A 21,669-nucleotide genomic window follows, 5' to 3' on the forward strand; every position below is an offset into this window, starting at 1 on the left:
CTCTCTCTGATTTATTTTTTTTAAAGGTAGATAAATAGAAGGAAATCCACAGGGTCTCTTAACCAAAATTATTCAAGTCATATGGGTTATGACACATTTCAATTTTCTACAACCAGTAAGCATTTGTTCTTAAGTCATACTAGTTACCGTAGGTACCAGGAATCCACTCACACTATTGATGCCTAAAGGGGTTTTGACTTTTTGATATTTTCATTTTTTTAAATTTTAGAAGTACTTGTAACTGTAGTAAAAAGCAGATTTAGTGTGCTAATATTTCAAACAGCTTAAGTTCAATGTTTATACATGCCAACCTCTGCCACATATCAGTAGCTCAAATTCTTTTAGTTGTTTAGACTCTCTTCAAGGTAGAAAGCTCAATATCAGAAAAGCCTGCAGAATGAAACATAAACAAGAGCCAACAACCTTGGGACTAAGAACACTGGAAAAGCTCCAAGAGCCATATGTGTGCTGAAGAAGAAGAGAATGATGAAGGCAGGGTCCCACTGACCCCTAACTCAAATCCTAAGGAGGTGTGACCAGGGACAGGATGGGGCTGGACTGAGAGATGTGTGAACTGGGGATTGGGTGGACCACATTATAAAAACCATAGAAATCAGTGTTTGTGGGAGGCGCATCGATAGATGTATTCCTGTGGGCCCTAGGCCTGATATTAAAGGACTTTCACTTTTCATCTTATCCCACAATAACTTGGCTCAGAGTCCTGCTTTGTTGGGGTCTCTCTTATCTTTTCCAGACTTCTGAAAACATATTAACATCCCATAAAGTTTGTAAACTCTTAAGCCAAACTATCTGAGGAGAATGCCTCTTGAAAACAGTATGACTTCTTCAGCAGCATTTAAAAAGAGCTGTCATAGAACCTTAGGAAGTTGCAATTAGATTCAAGATGTATATATGGTTATTGCATGATCCATTGGTTTAGCACTAGAGCTGTCTTGTCTGTGAGTGCCTGCTGTGCTTACAGTTCCATTGAAACTACAATTTTTGCAGCTGCTTCTGCTGAAGTGTCTGGAGGTGGCTATCCAATCTCAGTGTCATCTCTGTAGCTGCCACATAATAAATCACAAACAGGGACATAAAAATAGAGTTACCAGAAAATCCCACTGAATTAACTAATCTTACTGTTTCTCCACAACTTGTAACTATGGGTCACTACAGCCGCAGTACCCCTCCAATCTTCGTGCAGTTCACCCAGTTCTCTCTCTCAAATAATTGTCCACCTTCTGCAGGTCCCAATTCATGAAGATGGACTTCTGCCCAGTGCAAATGTGTTTGTATGGTACTTACAGCTCATCTGCTATCAGAACGATTTATGGACCCAAACGGAATGTGATTTCCCTTCATTTTCCAGGATTAGATTCATGTGTCTCCATTGCTTTCAATCTTCTATTTCAAAACTTTTATACTGAAGTTTCAGATGTAGCTATGAATCCAGCTACTTTGGTTGTTCTATCTCTGAGAAAAAGAATTTGAGACTTCCAAATTTGGCAGTAGCTATCGCTGCAGGCAAGGCCACTGAAGACATTTATTTCAGTATCCTTGCAGATGCACAAAGTCTGCTATTGAGAACACAGGTCCCTGTGCAGCAAAACCTCCAGTAGTGAAGTTTCAACCTCTGCAAAGAAAAGTACCCTACGTGCAGGCATTAGACGCAGGGCATAAAGTCAGTCTCACAAGTGATGAAGCCAAGCTGCTTGCACCTCTTTGCAACGTCTAACAATAGGTAGCTGGCTTCCTTTAACCAGGAGAATTCCCATTGCTCCTGGCAAAGTGACTCTCACAATATCCAGTTTTGAACAGGTTGTGTAAAGTGTTTGTAGTATGCCAAACAAAAGAGCCATAAGATACATAATACCAAGAAAAAAAACCCTAATTATGTGTGTGTGGCAGCCTTCAGACTAAATGTAGAGATTGTGGCTATACAGCTGCAGTTTTTCACAAGTGCAAATATACATCTTCTGTGTTTTCTAGTCTGATTTTCTTGTACACACTTAACGTGGTTTAAGAGACATGACTGTGCCTCACTCTTGCCATCACCCTAGTATTAAGCATCAGGATGTTACTAAAATCTGTTTTGTCAGAGAGAAGATTCAGAGTCTACTGCCTGATTGATGACACTGCAATGCAAAAGTTGCATGTGTCTCAGCAGCTTTTCACAACAAAGACTGCAAAATAATGGGAGGAAATGAAAAAAGTGGCTATTGCATACTCCAGATACCAGGGACAAAACTGTGGTGAATATCCAAGACAAGCTACAGCCTTGTGACTGGATTTTGTTGCAAGGCTCCCTTGCTACTTTGCAGAGGATCCTCAAGCATGAAATCGAACAAGTCTCTCTCTTGTATCCCTTATTTCTCTCTGAAAAAAACCCCAGAACCAAACCCACAACCAAAAAATCCCCACAAACCCAAACAAACAAAACCCCTGGATGAAAACAAAAAAACCCCACAAAATCAATCCAAACTAAACAACAGAAAAACCTCCACACTGAAAGAACTGGTCACAGTTGCATAATTTATGATTTCTTTGATCTCAAAGCTTTTTTAATCCTCTATCTTAAAAGCTGTATCGAAGTGAAGTGTCTCTTCCATTAACTAAGATCTTTGATCTGAGTGACTGTATTATTTCATAGTTCATATTCACACTGTAGACTTAGCAATTTCTTGAAATTTACAGGTAGAGAGAAAATCCAGCACTAGTTTCAGATTATAAAATTTGTAGTAAATGCCTGCAGGTAAACAGCCCAGCAGGCCCAAATTAAAAAACATTGTTTTTAAAGAGAGAAAAACACTGTGGTTTTCAGCAGTAAAACGAACACAACAACCAGAAAGTTGTGTTCCCTCTTCTCTCAAGAACTTTGACTAGATAACAACAGACAATTAAAAGTGAGAAGACCATTTATGTCAGAATGCAGTGGTTAAAAAAGCTGAAAACTAAAAAAGAAAAATGAAGAAGCATGATTTACAATAGAAATCATGGCACTGTCTTGGTCTCTTTATGCATTGCAGAGTCCTCAAGGATGGGGTAGAAATGCTCATGTAAAACCTTGCCCAAAAGGGTAGTAATGTATGAAATTTCTTGCAATTGCAAGGTGTTTACATTCATGCTGGTGGTAAGTCAGCTGATTACTGTCAGAAATTGAAGAAATGGAGACTTAATTCAGATAAAGATGTTACCTACCTCTATTTTAACTGAGCTGAACAAATAATAAAGAAAATATTGAAAGAATCTAAGGTAGCAGAAATGCAACTGATAGCCTTATAGACTATTCATTACTCTGGAAAGCTTTATCCTGGATGAAGTCAGAGTTTCTCTCCTGGAGAAAATTTGTTTTCACCCAACTGAGGTGAACTTAAACCAGTGAAAATCAGGCATAACTACAGATGTTTGTAATATATAGATATATTCTTATAACTAGTTGACAAATATTCAGGGCATGTCTGAAACATACTGCACAGAAAAGATACTAGATATTAGAAATAAATTTTTTCATTATAAACAAGATTCCTTTTTTCCCCCAGGATGAACAGACAATTAGTCCCTTTGTGAACTCTCCCAAGGCTACAATGATGAAGAACTACAGGCCATAACTCAAGACAAGTTACTGTCATCTGTTTTCCTCAGCTGTACACTATAAGCTTCTGCACCTTTATAATGTTAAAACAAAACAAAACAAAAAGGAAATTAAGTCTCTGAGCAGTGATAATAGATTAGCAAGCACAATCTGACTCCATGAGCATTTTGACTAAGTGTCCTTGTGATTAAGGGCAGCAGTAAACTGGAACAGAAACTGCCCAAGTAGCTGAAAAAGCACCAGCTGAGGAAACAAGTTCTCTCTCAGCCCAGATTTCTGCAGGAAGTGGCACAGGAAACCATAGGACAGAACTGGAAGTATTTTCCAGCCAAACCAAACAAGTGTAACAACACATGATGGGAGAACCGTAAATGCAACACCTGGGTGGGTTAAAGAGCAAAGAAAAGTGATGTAGGCAATAAAAGACAGGCAGGTCCTAACTCTAAACAAGCCTTTAACCAAGCAAGATCTCTGTGAAAGTTATCTAAAAACATGGAACTAACCGGGAAATGTTTCTGATAAACACAGGTCCTACCAGGTTTAAACTGTAACCCACTTGCTGACATATTCTGTTGGATTTTTATGGAGGTTTCAGTGGAATATGAAATGTGATATGGAATATCTGAAGAAGGTGAGGATCACAGAATCAAAGAATGGTTCATGTTGGAAGGGATCACCGGTGGGATCATCTGGTCTGATCTGCCTGCTCCAGCAGAGTCGCCAAGGTTTCACAAAAAGTGCAAGGTCTGTAAATAATTTGGCTTAAGAGAAGAGGGCCATTAAAGGTGAGGCATCAGGCAAAGACATGCTACCAGTTAGCCCTGCAAAGATAAATTTTAAGGTCAACATTCATTAATTTTTTATTAACATTACCAAGAAAAGGAGGACCATGATAATAGTATTTGGTGATAATACCAAACTACAGGATCTTGAATACAGAACAACTGAGGGTGTAATTACATGAAAAGGAAATAAACAGGCATAAGACCTGGGTTCAGGGTTTGCACAGCTTCTTTTGGAATTTTGTGAATTTATAGTGGAAAAGGATCAAAGTATGTAGGATGACTGGGGGAAATGGAAACTTCTTTATGGCTACCTACTAGTCTCATCTAACAACATAGACTGTGAAAGTGTTCACCTCAGGCACTGAACTTCTCTTCTCACATAAGTGTCAAGAAAAACTTAGACTTTAATATTTTAAAGTCATATGTTGGGAGATTGAACATAACCTGTAACTAGAAAGTAAAGGAAAATAATTTCAAAAAGCATTTTCTTAAATTCTATTTCCTTTCATTTCTGAGAAAACTATCTGGAATATTAAGGACACCCAGATACTGAAAATGTAACAGGCAGCACATGGGGTGGAAAAAGAAATAGTATCTTATTAATCTTCTTGACTTCACCAATAGTGCTGTCACACCCAGAAAAGAAAAACTCTAAACATTTACATGTACTGCAGAAGCACATGGATGTCTATGATAGATTACAGAAATTAAGAAAAAACCCAACCACCATTTCTTTGAGGTGATCTGCCAAGAAAATAATCAAATTTGGCAGATAACAGCTTGGTTATGTAAATATGTAGAGGAACATGTGCATTTATAGCTACACTTACTTATCAGCATTCCTAGGTGGACCTAAATAATGCTGACCATGGACAACTATTGTCAGAAAAACAAACTCCAAACTAGTATCAGCTGCTCTTACAGTATCTAAATGGATCTGTTCTGCTAGCACTGATACATGCTCCTCCACTAAATATGCCCTTTTTTAAACATTTCTTTTTTTAAAACACATAGCAAACAAATAGTGGTCTGTTTCACAAAGTACTGAAGAGGTGATAGGGTTTGTAGTCCAGACACATTGTATAAGCATCCAAACCACTTGGGAACTTGCTGTACTGCACTAAATTTCTCACAACACTGTTTATGCCCAGAGGTGTATCTGTTGCTAAGAGCAAAGAATTTTTATCAGTCTAGCAAGAGTGTATACTTCAAAGCTGTACTGAACAAGCTTTAAATATTTAGCTCTGCAGTGGGTAAAAATACCATATGATTGATTTCACAGAAGGACAGAAGTACTTTCAAAAACCCATGGAATGTATGTTATTTGTTCTTGTTTTTAGTCAGTTCTGAAATACATTTCACTTACAGCAGGTCTGAATTAGCAACATAGTAGGAAAAACAAAGTAAAAAGCTCATACGTTTTATTTACCTTTTTATATGTTTTCTCTTCATTTGGCTTTCCAGCAGTAACATCTCCATTTTCAGTAACAGACGACATCTAACAACAGAAGCTTAAGTTAGAGAGAAGATACTTGCTTTAGAAAAGTGAGTGTTCAAAGGAATAATACAATTTATTATCTATTTTTTGCTAAATTCAAGCTTTTCAGAGGACAGCAAGTCACCATGGTCAGTGACGTATCTCAGATAGTCCTAGAAGCATTTTCCAGGCAGACTAGAATGATAAAACTGCAGGAATACATCCAGCATATGACTGATTCTACACAACTCTCTGTTTCTTTTCCCCACAGCAGTATGCAAGTCTGTAATGAAATCTTGCTCCTCAGCATACTGCATGAGATAGTCTTGAAAGGTCCAATGATGGGCAAAATTATGAATCATGTGAGCCAGACATTCAGTGGCATGTCTCAGAGGTCCAAGGCCTTTGGCTGCATTGACATGCTGTCCATCCTCAAAGTGGCAAAGAAATATTTTACACTGTATCTTATGACAGCTATAAAGCAATGCTAGATCAAGAATAAGTGACTGAGCTAGAGGTCACTTTGGTTAGACACTCCAAGTGTGTCTGCCAAAGTGAATAAAACAAAAACTACAATGACATGTTTTAAAATCATTCTCAATTTTACCAACACTTTCACAATGGAATTATACTTACCCTTATGAACAAAAGTACAACTCATCTGGAGCTGAGAGCGAAGATCAAGCCATTCACTGGTGGTGTTGATCTTTTCCAGAACCTATTAAAAGAAAAATCTGTTATTGCTATGCCACACAAATTTGCATCTCACAGAACAGCTTTAGATTTCCTGTTTCTACTATTCTTCAGCCCAAGCAAGTATTGATCTGTAAGTGAGACTTTTCAAGAATCTTGTCAAACAACTTGTTTACTAACAGGTCATTGAATACACTTCAAACTAACAGTATTACATAAGAGGAAATCAGTGCAGTCTAGTTTCCATTTGCCCTAGATATTTCACTACTGTGGCACAAGCAACTCTACAATAAAACATTTATGTAGACCAATGGACATACATGCTCTGGAGTGTTGTGTCATTACTCGCACTCCTATAACCTCCAATCATTTATAAGCAATAGCACTGACAGTTTGGAGGACTGCGCAATGAATAGTCATAGATAACTATCAAATAAACTCATTTTGGAAGTGTTTCCTAATGGTAGGTACTATTAGTACAATTTCTGTGAGCAGTCTTTTTGAGGTGATCTATTTCATAGTTCAAATGGTTTGATGGTGTTGCCATAAAAGTCTGTAAAAAAGACTCCAAGCCAAGTTTTGTAGGAGATAAGATAATGGGCAGGCACTTTAATGAGCAACCCCGCTCATCCAGGAATACATCGACGCGTGTGCAAGCTCTAAGTTCTGTAGCTTTTATAATATAACCTATCCAATCACTACTGTCCACATGTCCAGTTCCACCTCTGTCCCCTTCCAGTTCCCACCCCTGGTTGAATTGGGGCTGGGGTCGTCAGGACCCTCTGTCTTCATCCACCTCTTCTTTCTCAGCACACAAAGGTTCTCTGGATGCTCTCCAGTACTTCGGGTCACACTGCTCCATGTTTATGTTCTCTCTGATATTCCTTGATCTGGTACATTGAGAAAGAGACTAAATAGCTGGCAGATCTTAGCTGCCTGTTCTGGAGCAGGGGTAGAGATAGAAGGACCTTATACTATAAGCTGCTAAATATTAATCCACTAAAATCTGCAGTGTTACATTTATTGTGTTCCTAAAATCTACCAAATATGAAAATTGGAAAATCAAAAACCTCTCTGGCATCACTAGACAAATGAGAGAATACTACATAATCAGATGTTATTTGGTAGCTCCTTGGAATCAGCTCTCCTGCTTATCTTCCACATCCATTTTAAGTCACATCAGTAAAGCTATTTTTCTGTTTAGTTTCTCAAATACACCAGAAGAAAAAAAAATCCCATTTGTCTTTAATCAGCACAAGTAGCATCTTGTACATAACTAAAAACTGATTTTAAAAAATATTCTCAGGCCTCATTCACTGAATTTAGTTTTCCAGAAAAATGAAGAGTGTACTTAAGATCACCAAGGAGCCAGTGTCAGTATTTTCCTTCTCTTTGGAGAAGAACTTCAGTCTAAAAAACAAAAAAGAGACAGCAAATAGAAACTTAGATTTTTCGAGAAGAAAAAATCCCTGAACACAGGCATCAAGAACTTGCTAAATAGCTTCTGTAAGAAAAGAAATGTCATTTTAATCCCTAGTAGAAGACAGTTTAATCAACTGATTCCTGTGTAAAAACACCCAAGCACTTCAAATTGTTGTTCTACACATACCTCCAAGACTATTGACATCAAGGAGTGTTCTACTATACCTCAAACTTCCCAGAATATCATCACACATGTTCAACAAAAGCCAAATGTGAATGCAACGTAAGTTAGCTGAAGAAATCACTTGTACCAGACATGGAAGAAAAGTCTGATTTTTTTCCCAATATAGACAAATTTTTCAACAACAACACTTCATGCATGTGAAAATGTACTGCCAAGGATAGCAAAACAGACAATGAGGGGTTAAGTTCTGTAACCATCAAGTACAAAACCTCATACACCTTAAAGAAGGTAAATTTTTCCTGTATGTGCAAGTTTATTTTTCCTAGAGGCATCTAGAATAGAATTGTTTTGGTTCCTAAACTTTTGAGAACTAGAACACACAGCTCTAACAACTGCGTTTCTGTTAAACATCTTTCAAAATCTTTGCTGTGACAACCATCTCCTGTTCCATGTTAACAACTTTTGCAAAGCAATTACTACTTTATGTATTTTCTCCCTGCTCTAAAGCTACTGAAATGGTATATGTCCCTTCTCTTATGCTTTACAGTGCAGAGCAAGAGCTACTGTTTCAATTCTGATGAGTTTTAATAGTTCAAAGGCAGGTCACAATTACAGTCTTCAACCCACTTCCAGGCTGAGCTACAACTACTTATTTACTTTTTACAATAGCAGGAAATTACACTAACTAAAGCATTGAATCTCTTTATCCAACAAAGGACACACTCACAATAAAGTAAGATGCAGGGCAAGGGCAGATAGAGAAGGAAAACATCTAAAAAATAATGCAATGTGCTGGCTTTGGCTGTTATATTTAATTTTCTTCATGGTAGTTTGTAGGGTGTTATATTTTGGATTTGTGCTGGAAGCAGTGTTGGTAATTCAGGGATGTTTCCTACTCCTGAGCAGCACTTAGACAGTGTCAGGGCCTTTCTGCTCCTCACCCCACTCCACCAGACAGTGGCTTGGGGGTGCACAAGGAGCTGGGAGGCGACACAGCTGGGACAGCTAATCCCAACTGACCCAACAGATACTCCAGACCATATGGCATCACAGACACAACAGAGAGCTGGAGGAAGGAGAAGGAAGGGAGGATGGTCAAAATGACTGTTTTTGTCTTGTGTCCCAAGTCACCATTAGACATGATGGGGCCCTGCTTTCCTGTGGATGGCTGAATACCTGCCTGCCCATAGGAAATGGAGAATCATAGAAGAATTGATTGGGTTGGAAAAGTCCTCCGAAATCATCAAGTCCAACCCTTGGTCCATCTCCAGTCCATTTACCAGATCATGGCACTCAGTGCCACGTCCAATCTCAGTTTTAAAAATCTCCAGGGATGGTGAATCCACCACCTCTCTGGGCAGCCCATTCCAATGCCTGATTACTCTCTCTGGAAAGAATTTTTTCTGATATCCAACTTAAATTTCCCCTGGCAGAGCTTAAGCCCATGACCCCTTCTCCTATTGCTGAGTGCCTGGGAGAAGAGACCAGCCCCCACCTGGCTAGAACTTCCCTTCAGGTAGTTCTGGACAGTGATGAGGTCACCTCTGAGCCTCCTCTTCTCCAGGCTAAACAACCCCAGCTCCCTCAGCCTCTCCCCATAGGGCTTGTGCTCCAGTCCCTTCACCAGCCTTGTTGCTCTTCTCTGGACTCGCTCCAGCACCTCAATATCCTTTCTGAACTGAGGGGCCCAGAACTGAACACAGTACTCAAGGTGTGGCCTCACCAACACAGAGTACAGGGGAAGGATCACTTCCCTGGTCCTGCTGGCCATGCTATTTTTGATACAGGACAGGATCCCATTGGCCTTCTTGGCCACCTGGGCACACTGTTGGCTCATGTTGAGCTTCCTTCAATTAGTACCCCCAGATCCCTTTCTGGCTGGCTGCTCTCCAGCCACTCTGTCCCCAGCCTGTAGCGCTGCATGGGCTTGTTGTGGCCAAAGGGCAGGACCTGCACTTGGCCTTATTGAACTTCATCCCATTGGAACCAGCCCATCTCTCAAGTCTATCCAGATCCCTCTGCAGAGCCCTCCTGCCTTCCAGCAGGTCGACACTCCCTCCCAACTTGGTGTCATCAGCAAATTTGCTGGTGATGGACTCAATTCCCTCATCTAAATCATCAATGAAGATGTTAAACAGGACTGGACCCAACACAGACCCCTGGGGAACACCACTAGTGACCGGCCGCCAGCTGGATGCAGCTCCATTCACCAGCACTCTCTGGGCCCGACCCTCCAGCCAGCTCCTAATCCAGGAGAGGGTACAGTTGTCCAAGCCATGGGCTACCAGCTTTTCCAGGAGTATATTATGGGAGACAGTGTCAAAGGCCTTGCTGAAGTCCAGATAGACACATCCATAGCCTTCCCCTCATCCACTAGGTGGGTCACCTGATTGTGAAAAGAGATCAGGTTGGTCAGACAGGACAATTCCTTATTTTGCTTTGCTGGCCTGCACAGCTTTTGGGTTGCCTATTAAGCTGTTCTTAACTCATGAGTTTTCTCACTTTGAGTCCTCCGATTATCTCCCCTATCCCACCACAGGATATGAAACAAGACTGCATTCTTGATAGCAATTTGTCAGCAATATGTAAGGATGTTGACAGGAATTAAACAGTATTTATAGTGTATTCCATTTTAAAAAGATGCCAAGTTAAATTTCTTTGTAGGCCTTGTCTCTCTGTTGTTACTATTTTAAAAGAGAATCTTCTAATGTAACTATGAAAGCCATTTCATTTACTGCAAAATTCACTTTAACTGGTGAGATTTGTCCAGGCACATTTTTCCATGTGGAATTTGTGAGAGTAGTTTTAAAATCAGTTCCTCAATTCACCAAATGGACTTGCATACCTATATGCCAACATTATTCTACAAAACCAACTAGGGGACAGTCATACATTTCCAGACTTCAGCTCTGGTGTGAAACTGTTACACAGTTTTGCCAGAATGGACAAAACTTCTAAACGAAAAGTGCTCTACAGTGGAAGAAATCCATGAACACATATTGATTAATGAAAAACTACTCTTTTCATACTTGTTCTCCAGTGTTTCCTTCCATCTTAAGTACCCCAAGACCATTCACGGTATTCTTGGAGCTACTGGGAAGCAGGTCCAAGATCAAAAGACACCAATAAAGCTAACTTCCCTACATCTTTGAAATTATAAAGACTTGATTTCATACCTTCTCAGGTACCAAACAAATTTCTCTTGAAGATGATGCATTTATATAAAAACCCTCCCTTCTGTTTAGATTCTTTGCCAACTTAATAGGATATGCACATCAACCCCAGATTTACAAATTAGATATCATCTTGTCTTGTCTATTTTTCCATGAAATTTGATGGTACTCTGAACCACTGTCAGATTGAGTTGAGAAATTTAGGTCAACCAAAACTGAAATAGTTTTTCCCCTGCCCTCTCCAGGAGAATGTGAACAGTAGGATTATATATCAGATTATTTGCAAATGAGGGGCTTTGGACACAAAAAACCTTCTCTAACACACATATGAATTGTATACATACAGTTTGTTTCCACAGAAGATACATTTAGAAACAGCATATTATCAGTAGTGTTTTCAGAGGAGGCAGATGAGTTGTTAACATCATATGAACAGTGTGACAATGGTTTTGTTACATTTTATCTTCTTTGCAGAGCTTCATGCTTTAAAACAATTCTGAGTATAACCTTCATTATTTATCTGATTTTATTTATCTGAAACACTGAAGGACTAAGAGTTAGTATGTATTTTAAACCCAATATATCCTGAGAATGAAGTAAATTTTTCCTTATTGCAATGCACTCAACAGCCATTAAGAATTCAGAAAAAGTTTCAAATTTGAAAACCCCTTTTTTATCCCCATGAGTTTTCAAATTCAGAGCTTCAGTCTGAGAGCATTTAATCCACCTGATCTCTGTAATGCCTGTAAATCTCTACTGTCAATGGCTGTGACTTCCACTCTTCCCAGAACCCTGAACGATCTCTTATGTCTTTCCAGGCACCACTGTAAAGGAAGAGTAAATTTTTACTGCCTTGTAGGTATCATTAATTTATGCTACTAAAAAAATTTTAAAAAATAGGCTGGTCTTCCTAATTAATGATAAGATGAGCATTTTCAATGAATAGCTAAAGAAAAAGCAGATCAGAAATTGTAAAGCCTAGGATACCTAACAAAATTAAAAACCAAACCAAACAAAACAAAAAAGAAAATCTAAGACAACACTGATCATGTGGTTCATTTTCAAGCCCTGATTAGTCTATCAATCTGATTTCTTTCCTAGTTTGCCTCAAAAATGAGAGGAAGATGAAAATCAGAAGTAGTATGTAAAGTGATGAAATTCACAACTGAAGTAAAAGAGAAAAAACTCTCACCCTTCTTCTCATGGTCTTCGTGATACCAACAGGACTGCACAAAGGCTACAGAGAAAGCAGCAAGAAAAAACCATCACACCACTGCCTTTTAGGCTGTTCTAGCTGTTCACACCACCTTTATTTATCCAGCTAAATAACACACATTAGTTTCAGTGCCCTACCAGATCTTTTAGTCTCTCAGCAACTAAGTACAATGCTAAGATTCTAATACTGCTTGATTTCTACAGTGCACTCCTTATTTTCAGGAATATGGCACAGTACCTGGATTTCTTTTAAAACAGTGGCAACAGAAGAACCAATGTAGCTTCAGCAAATATCACCTCCATCAAAGTTTACAAATACTTGGAATATAATCTGATGACTCAGCACATTCATCAGCCTGCAAGAGTTCCTTCCTTTTTCATTTAAAACGGTACTTTTTGTGCATTAATCTTTTCTTCAAGCAAAACACACTACAACTGTAACATCCAGGGTCACAGAAACAGTCACAACAGCATAAACTATAGCTAAGTATTTTATTTTCTATAGCAAATACATTCTTTGTTTCAAAAATAATCTGCCATGATTTTTCTAGATAGGCACTCACAACAATGGAAAAAACCCTGCACATTTATTGAAGGAATCAAAGTGTAGAAGTCCTTGAAAACATAGCATACTGTGTTCCTTCAACAAAATACATGGCTTTCTATTTGTAACTTCTGCATTTGTTTAGTTCTGCATCTCACAGATAACTTAGAGGTGGGTTGGTTTTTTTCCCTCCATGATTTTCCAATTCAGAGCTTTGTCCAAGAGTCTTAAATGGATGTTACTTCTCTACTGCCTACTAGCCTATTTAACCTCTCTGTCAACTGTTGTGCCTTCTGCTCTTCCCATAAGCACATAAGGATCTCTTACGTCTTTCCAAATACCACCTGTAAAAGTGGAGCAAACTTTCTACTGCGTAGTAGGTGGTGTTGATGTATTAAGAACTAAGGGACTTTTCTAAATTGCTGATCTCAGAACAGCAATCAGAAAGAACAAACATTTGATCTCTGACTTAATTGACGTCACAATGTGTATTTTGCAGAAACTAACAGGCCCTCCTTTAACAAAGGGAAATGGTTCCATTAATTTCTCATTATTTTGTAACAGTCTGAAAGCATACAAAGTAGAAAGGGATATTTATACATACCCAAAGAAGACTTCCCAATTGCTGCATGGGTTTTCACAATACTCATTTCCCATGCCAACAACAGAAGCTTAAATTTGGAATTCATAAAACTTAAATAACATAAAATAACTTAAAAACATAAAGTTTCAAAGAAAACCCCATCTTGATAATAAGTGAAAGATTGCCTTGGAGGTTGTAACAGGTAATATTGGAGATTTTTTGACAGATTAGGCAATTGTTTAAAAAGTAGTAGGCACTATCTTGAATAACAGGCAGTTAAATGCCACCCTGACACCCAATCCTGTCAGATCTTGGAAGCTCAGCAGGGTCAGCCCCGGTCAGTACTTGGATGGGAGACCTCCTGGGAATACCGGGTGCTGTAGGTTCTAGTCCTGAGGACTTCCCTGTCACTCTCCAAGCTCGCTCGGCCGTGGCAGATGGACCTGAGGAGTTAAAGGGTGGGGTCACTTCTGCGCACGCTGAGCCTCACCTAAAACATCCACTGTGCAGGCTGGAAGGGCACACCCACGTGGGGAGAGCCCTGCCCAAATCTTCATACATACATATAATGTACATACTATCTTGGAGGAAGGGAAATATCTGGATACACTGTCATGATTCTTCCCAGTTTCCTTAGTGTCACCATGTATCACTCAGACAGGATATTTGCAACAATTTCAGTTGATCCAGGCTGGTGCTGCAATGGTCCTGCCTTCCAAGCACACATTCTCCGGCATCCTTATTATGCACAGTGCTACTCTAGCCCCAGAAGAACTCCCTTAGACAAAAAAACTAACAAAAAGTAACCTAGCAAAGAATATTAATCATAATGGAAATCCTTAAAACAGCAAGCACAGCTCCACACAGAACAAATCCTACATCACAAAAATTCCTTTGATTACATTAACAGCTCTCAGTTTCCCATAGAGCAAAATTTCCACAGATGCCTTTCCCAGATCACTTTCAAAGCTATAAAAACAAGAAGCCATTATTCCATTTTGTGAAATGTCCTATAAAGAAAAGAAAGCTGGAGTCTTCTTGGTTTAAAGAAGCTTTCTAATGTGTTTCTTTTTAAGCTACAGAGAATGCTTCAAAGGAGAAAAATAATTTCAGAAGCTGCATTGGACAAGAGTAGCTAAAAAAAAATTAATGCAATAAACCAACTCTGAAACCAAGTAAGGAAAGAACTGCTCAGCATGTAAAGAAATAGTGCTATTTGTCACAAATCCTGTCTAGTACCAAACCCAGACAGACATTTTTCAGCCACTAGAGTAGAACTTCACCAATATGTGCACCAAAACAACTGCTAGTATTTTTTAGAAGTTATTCCATTTTCTGACGGGAATGTGTCTGCTTAAGTGTAAAGCTTACTACTACCTTTACGAGGAACCATTTACTTCTGTTCTTCAAGTCAGTCTTGGATGACTATTTCTTATCCCAACAGTATGCTTTGGCACTCATCTGAATTATCAACATATTTGTTCTAAACTTTGCAAAACAAAACCACGTCAACATGCATGTCTACCTACTGACATGAAGAGACATTGAGGTATGTATTATTAAGAAACACGTACAGCTGTTTTAAGGTATGCACACTCAGAGAATTTTTAAATGGCTATACAATTGTTTTCAAATAAACATTTTCAGCAGTTATTTACAGCCAAATGACATAAGCAAATTGTTTTCCAACAGTCTTTCAGTTGCCAAACCAAATAAAAAACCTGTTCCTGAACAGTGTTGGCATCAAGAAAGTATAATGAAGTCATTACTAAATGTTTTTGCCAATCCTGAAAAACTATTATTTTTCAGATGATTATACTCCACATATAGTTGCATCACTATGAACATGTGACTATTAAAAAAATGTAAGTTCATAAACAATATATAAGCACCACCACAGTCTTCCTCCCCAGGAAGTTCTTTGCAAATGACTAGCTGAGGGGTTTTTTAAATAATATAGCTGTAAATAATAATAATACATCATTATTGTATTGATTAACATTTTAATTAATTAAAAATTGGACTATCACTACAAAGAAAGGCTACATCTGCACATAAATTAGCTTTCAGTAAAAGAAGTCCACAAACATCATGAGAAGAGGACTTAAACAGTTCACCACCAGTAACGAGAGTAAGCAGTGGGTGATCACTTAGCAGCAGAACCATCTACAGCCAAACACTGGAACCCATGAGCTCTCCCAAGGAAAATGAGTTTGAGTTTTCCCACAAATTAAAGAGATCTCTAAATTCTTGAGAGGTTTGAATAAGAATCGCCTTTCTTCACACAAAAGCCCTCTGAAGCACTATCTACACCTCTCAGTGCATCATTATAACTGGGTTAGAAGTATCATTATAAGTAGATTAGAAAAGGCATACAGTATTATCTGCAAGTCAGTTACTGGCCCACACCACGGTTTTCAAAAGGTAAAAATACAGCTTTCAACATTTAGAAAGAAAAAAGATGCAGACCACTAATCACAGATTTGCTATATTCATACTGCTTGATGAACCATTAACTAAAAAATGGGTAAAATTCCAACAGATGAAACACAGCTATGAATATTATAAAGGCTCCATAAAGTGAAGTAGACACCACCCCCCCACCCCCGGCCCCACAAGTCAGTCAATGCATTCCCCCAGGAACAGAGTGTTCTTATGATTTGAAGTATACAGAAACAATAGTCCATTTACTGATATGCCTTACCTGACATTAATCAGCTCAAACATCTGATTAAATAAATTAAATAACTTTTTCAACCTTTGATTTTACTGGCTACTGAGTTGGGATTTTCTTATCCAAGGTGAAAAAGGTAAGTATGCTGAACAGCACATACTTTTAAATGTATTTATAAAAGATTGCCTCTCAAGAGTCACTGTTAGCAGACTGTAGTCCCTGAACCTCTCCATTTTGTATCTTGTTACCAGCATAAGCAGCCTGATGACTAGCTATGTAAGAGAAAAGGGATATTCATTAACAATTTAGTCTAGATAGCTATGTTTTTACTTTATAGAGTCTGGTCTTCAGTTTTGCTTACAGTATGACACCTTTATAAGAGCACTGGACAGTAGTGCAGCACTAAGGACTAGCAAATAAAGAGCAGGGAAACAGCAAGACAAGCAAGAGCCAGACTACCTTTTCTGCTTACCCTTCATCATCGTTCTAGCAGCAAGGATGGCCACAGGACAGACAGATGGTCCCTTTATTGTAGAAGCAGGTGCAGCAGCTTGTTACAAAAGTGGTGATGGTGGTGTGAACAGACCATTTAAGAAGACAATTGGTAGATAAGCTAAAAACTTTTACTGAGGTGCTTTGGTTGGTGTATTTGTATGTCTGTCTGCAAGTTAGTGTATGTACCTGTGTCCTAGTTCAGCAGGTGAGACCAGTTTATCATTCTGTGTGTGTGACCAAAGCTTTGTATTCTACACCCTCTATTAATTTCCCAAAAACTGTTAACAATGGACCATTTTCAGCAGCTGCCCAGGGCACACATGACCCCTCAGGATGTGAGTTAGGTGTGAAAGACACCTGTGAGATTATCTTACAGGTGATAACTGTGATGAGCTGTGATAACTCCCTTCCAGGAAGTCGTTAGCACCTCCACACCCAGCCTGAGGTGTCATGTCTGCTAATGGGCCATCAATGATTCCAAATATCCTATGACTCACTGAGTGAGATCACTCACTGTGTAATTCCCCACCCTGGGGTGGGTACTGGGCAGTCCCACCTGGACCTGAGGGGATATAATCTTGGGGGTTTGGGGACTTGGGGAACCACTTGTTGGATCCAGAGGACAATCAGAACCATGACAGAAGGAGACCACCACTCTCAACCAGACTGCAACCGTCATCTGCTCCAACAGGTTTTTCACCTCCTTTTGCTTTGGACTCGGGAAAAGCATGGGGGGCTCAACATAGGGGCCAACAAACCTCTTTGTGTTTGTGCCCCAGGGTGCTGGGTTATACTACTGGGATTTGTGGGTTAAAAGCAATTTCTTTTTGTGTCATTACATTTTTGTAATATTTTTATTAAATTGTAACTCTGATTTATAATCTCTCCTGAGCTGGGTTCATTTCTCCTGCCAGTTTACCTTTAAACCAGCACAACCTGCAAGAGTGACAGAGAGGAAGACTAGATAGTAAGATACCTCACAAGGCCAGAGTGACGGTGCCGTAATCACACAAAGCCACTGTTAACAAGCAGTGACCAACTGATATGGCATAAAAGCCGAAAAAAAACGGACACTGTCAGTATCTCCCTTCAAAGGAAATAGTTTTCAGTGTGGAGTTTGGAGATACAGGTCTGAGCTTGCATTTTGCTCAAGAGGATGAAGGATTTGCTAGAGTGATGGCTAAGTGAGGCTATGACAGAAAAATGACACATAGATTAAACCCAGCAGCAGATGGCAAATCACTCTCACATCATGGGGTAAAGGCAGTAGTCAAGCAATGTTTTTGGTAGATGCATCACTTGAAAGTTTCTCCAAATTATGGCAGTAACAATGAGGTTTTCTAATTAAATAATCCTTGATTAGTTCTACAAAACAATTCGCCTGCTTTGGTGCACCTGTTCTTGCATCAATGGGCCCAGCAGGTTCCAAATTCCAGTTTGGAAGGATCTACTTCCATACCATTTAGTTTAACGTAGCGCAGGTACTCTGGGTAACAAATACAGCTTCCAAGAACTAACATATGTCAGGGCAGGTGGACAGAAGAGGAATCTCTAGGGGCATTTCATACTTGTGTGGTATGTCTCTCACATGGCATGTGAGAGTGTGTATCCTTCCTTGCTCATAAAATCAACCAAGGTTACTGAAACTCTCTATGGGTTAATCTTCACTACGTTAGTTTGCTTTGGGCTGTTTATGACCTCATAGAAAGAAGAAAACTAAATCCAGCTGAAAAGCATACTTCTTTCACTTTGAAGACTTCTAAGCATAAAACAGACAGGAAGGGTACTTGTGAACACAGGAGCAATTTGGAATAGGGAACAAAGGAAAAAATAAAGAGAAAGAAAAGGAGAGACTCAATATGAGATCATGTGCAGTTGAACTAGGAGGAAAGGAGGAATGGAAAGAAGTAGTAGATGAAGAGCAAGGGAAAAGTGGAAGGAAAACACATGTTAATAGGAAACACACACATAGGAAAGGCTTTCTGTTTTGGTCTACTTAAAACAGACTTTCAGTGCAATTAAATTTGAATAGTCAAAGGGATACCCAGGGGAGGGGAAAAAATATATGTACTCAAAAAGTCAATAAACAGCTGATAGTATAGTTATGTTGTAGGGAAGAGAGCAAACAAACTTTTAAAATTTCTTTAATTAAGACCAAAACCACAAAGAAACAACAAAAACCCATGATCCAGTCACTTTCGTATATATATATATATATATATATATATATATATATATATATATATACACACACATATATATGTGCGTGTGTGTGTGTTTTAGCCACTGCATAGTTTAATGCACCTCTGTGAGTACAAATATAGCAATATTTGCAGATGAATCCATCTAAACTATTAACTGCATGAATAATTTTGATTAAAACAAAATCCAGCATGCAAAGAATTCTGGTACCAGGTGTGAGAGAGTCTCAGAAGAAATCAGAGCAGACGGAGGTAACAGTTCAGTACTGCAGCTTAATAACCAGATGAAAACTCTACAAAAACAACCAAGTATGCTGAAAAATTCAGCAAGATATTAAACCTTGCTTCTATTTTGTGCAGTACATGCTGTCAATATTGGAAAACCTCATCCTGCATGGTTATTTCAAAGATACCAATCTTCAGGAGGTGATGCCTGTGATGCCGAAGGGATTTTTGATTTTTTGATTTTTCATTTTTATAGATTTTAAAAGGACTTGTAGCTGTAGCAAAGTAGATTTTTAGTGGGTTAATATTTCTAGTTTAATGTTGTTCTATCACTACCCCTGTCCCAGAAGGGGAGCTCAAATTCCTTTAGTTATTTAATCTTGTTTAGGCTCACTTCAAGGTAGAATGCTGACAGTTATCAGAAGGCCTACAGAACAAAACATAAACACAGGTCAGAGTGACCTCTTCAATAAAATGCAAAGTTGCAAGAAGTCTGCTTTATAAAAATTTTGTTTGAAAATTTACATTTCATTTTAATTGTGAAGACACAGTGTCCAGCAAACCTCATAAACGCTTTAAGAAAACCCCTGAAGAATTTTATTTCTCACCCTCTCAAACTTGAGGTTGAGCCTACAAATCATTCCAGTATATTACAGACATGTTACCATTCTCACTTTGTAGCTTCATACTACATAGTATTTCTCAGAGTTTGTAAAGCCCCATCTAAATATCATTTTTGGCTGATAGGTAGAGGCAACAAATTCACAGAATTGATGTTTACAGTGAGTATTTCTAAGGCCCACAGAAGAACTCTGAATTTCATCTCCCTTTGTCAAGAGCTGCTTCTCATTTCAATTAACCAAAACATCACCAAACATCTAAGTTACATTGTTTACTTTCAAAGTTTTCAGTCTAAACTTTGTCTCTAAATTTAATAGTTCCCACTGTGTCAGATGCACTCCATATAAAAACGTAAGATAGAAAATACTAATAGCACTGGAAGTAAACATCCAAGTATTTAATGTGGTTTTTACTGAAACAAAGTTTTAACCCAAGGATTTACTAAATTCCAGTCCAATGTTTGTCGCTAGGATCCCTAGAGATTATTGTAAATGGAAAAATTAAGCCTCATTTGTCACTATGCCTAATCATTTACTCTGTCAAACTACTTCATAAAGCCCCACAATTCTAATAGTTTTCATGTAATTTGTGATGCTTTAGCACAATATTACAGTGTCACAAACACAGAAAACCCCTGAAAGAAACGTATGTCCCCATAATTAAACCTTATTTGAATAAAAACTCTGCTTTGAAGGTCTATGTAAAATTCAAGACATTACTCAATAACAGACAGCAAAAGTATCCTAAGGCATATTTTCTTTTTAACTCAACTATTATGAACCACACTTGTCATCATGGACTTTACCTTCATTTGCAGGTATAGCAAAGCAAAACTAAATTCTTCTATTCATGTCATGCTGTGACCAAAAACCCATTCAAATTCAAACAAAAAATGTATAAATTACTTCCTACCACAGTCTATTACCCATTGAACTTCAGCTGAAGGCAGCTGAAATTGTTACTAGCATTTTAATCTTCAGTCTAACCATTTCAAACAGATGATGTCCTTGTACTCTCATATATGTCATAGCTGATGATGCTATCCCGAGATTGCACATTGTCAGAAATATACCAAACATTAAGACTGTGGGGATTTCAGATCATAATTGTTATTTGCATAAATTCAGTTGAAAGTTCTATAATATATGTATGAACAACATACGAATACGCCAGATAATTTCAGATGAAAATAAACTGAATGTGATTATTTTATATTTAAGCTCTTCTGGATCCCATACAACCAAGGCAAAGTCTCCTTGAATTTTGCAAAAAGCTATGACCAGCTTGACACTGCTGTCTTCCACTGACTTGCAAGGCCTTTCTGATCACAAAGTCAGCCTCACCCAGGGATGTAGTCATAAATGGGTAAAATTCAGGTCTACCAGGAGCTGCAGTAATGCAAAAAGTGGAAAAAGTTTCAAAGACATTTTATCTTAAGACTCATAGACTTTCACTACTCATTTTATAACTTAAACAGATACCCAAACCAGACAGAGATTATGAATTTGAATCAGTTCTTTATGGTCCCAAGTTACATGAACCCCAGATACCCATTCCCTCACAATCGGTCATCTGCCCCAATATTGTACTGGTGTCTGCCTTCTGCCAGCTGTGCCTGAGGCACATCTATCCAAACCATGGAACACAAGGCTGACTTAGGGCACTGGCAGGGCTGCCATTGGGAAAAGTGCTGTTCAGGGTCAGAGGGGTTTTTGCCCACATGAAAGAAATGTGGCCAAGTATGGAAAAGCTATGACCAGGTGGTAGACCCATTTCAACCTGCAT

General features: G+C 38.6%; 1 protein-coding gene across 5 annotated transcripts in view; it reads right to left on the bottom strand.

Moving 5' to 3' along the window:
- Positions 1-21,669, bottom strand: part of PIP5K1B (phosphatidylinositol-4-phosphate 5-kinase type 1 beta) — a 109,972-nt gene that overhangs the window by 75,996 nt on the left and 12,307 nt on the right. For 3 of the 5 annotated variants that reach the window (XM_071580212.1, XM_071580214.1, XM_071580215.1), the window contains exons 2-3: positions 6,491-6,572; positions 5,807-5,875 (exon numbers count right to left, since the gene is read on the bottom strand). In XM_071580212.1, coding sequence (XP_071436313.1) covers positions 5,807-5,875 — 69 coding nt within the window. In that variant the 5' untranslated portion in view covers positions 6,491-6,572. Of the gene's footprint in view, positions 1-5,806; positions 5,889-6,490; positions 6,573-7,898; positions 7,958-12,518; positions 12,564-21,669 lie in introns of all 5 variants that reach the window. The other 2 variants (XM_071580213.1, XM_071580216.1) reach the window with 2 other exon arrangements.

The sequence above is a fragment of the Pithys albifrons genome, chromosome Z (genome assembly GCF_047495875.1).
Source record: "Pithys albifrons albifrons isolate INPA30051 chromosome Z, PitAlb_v1, whole genome shotgun sequence".
In the NCBI taxonomy this organism is placed as follows: Eukaryota; Metazoa; Chordata; class Aves; order Passeriformes; family Thamnophilidae; genus Pithys; species Pithys albifrons.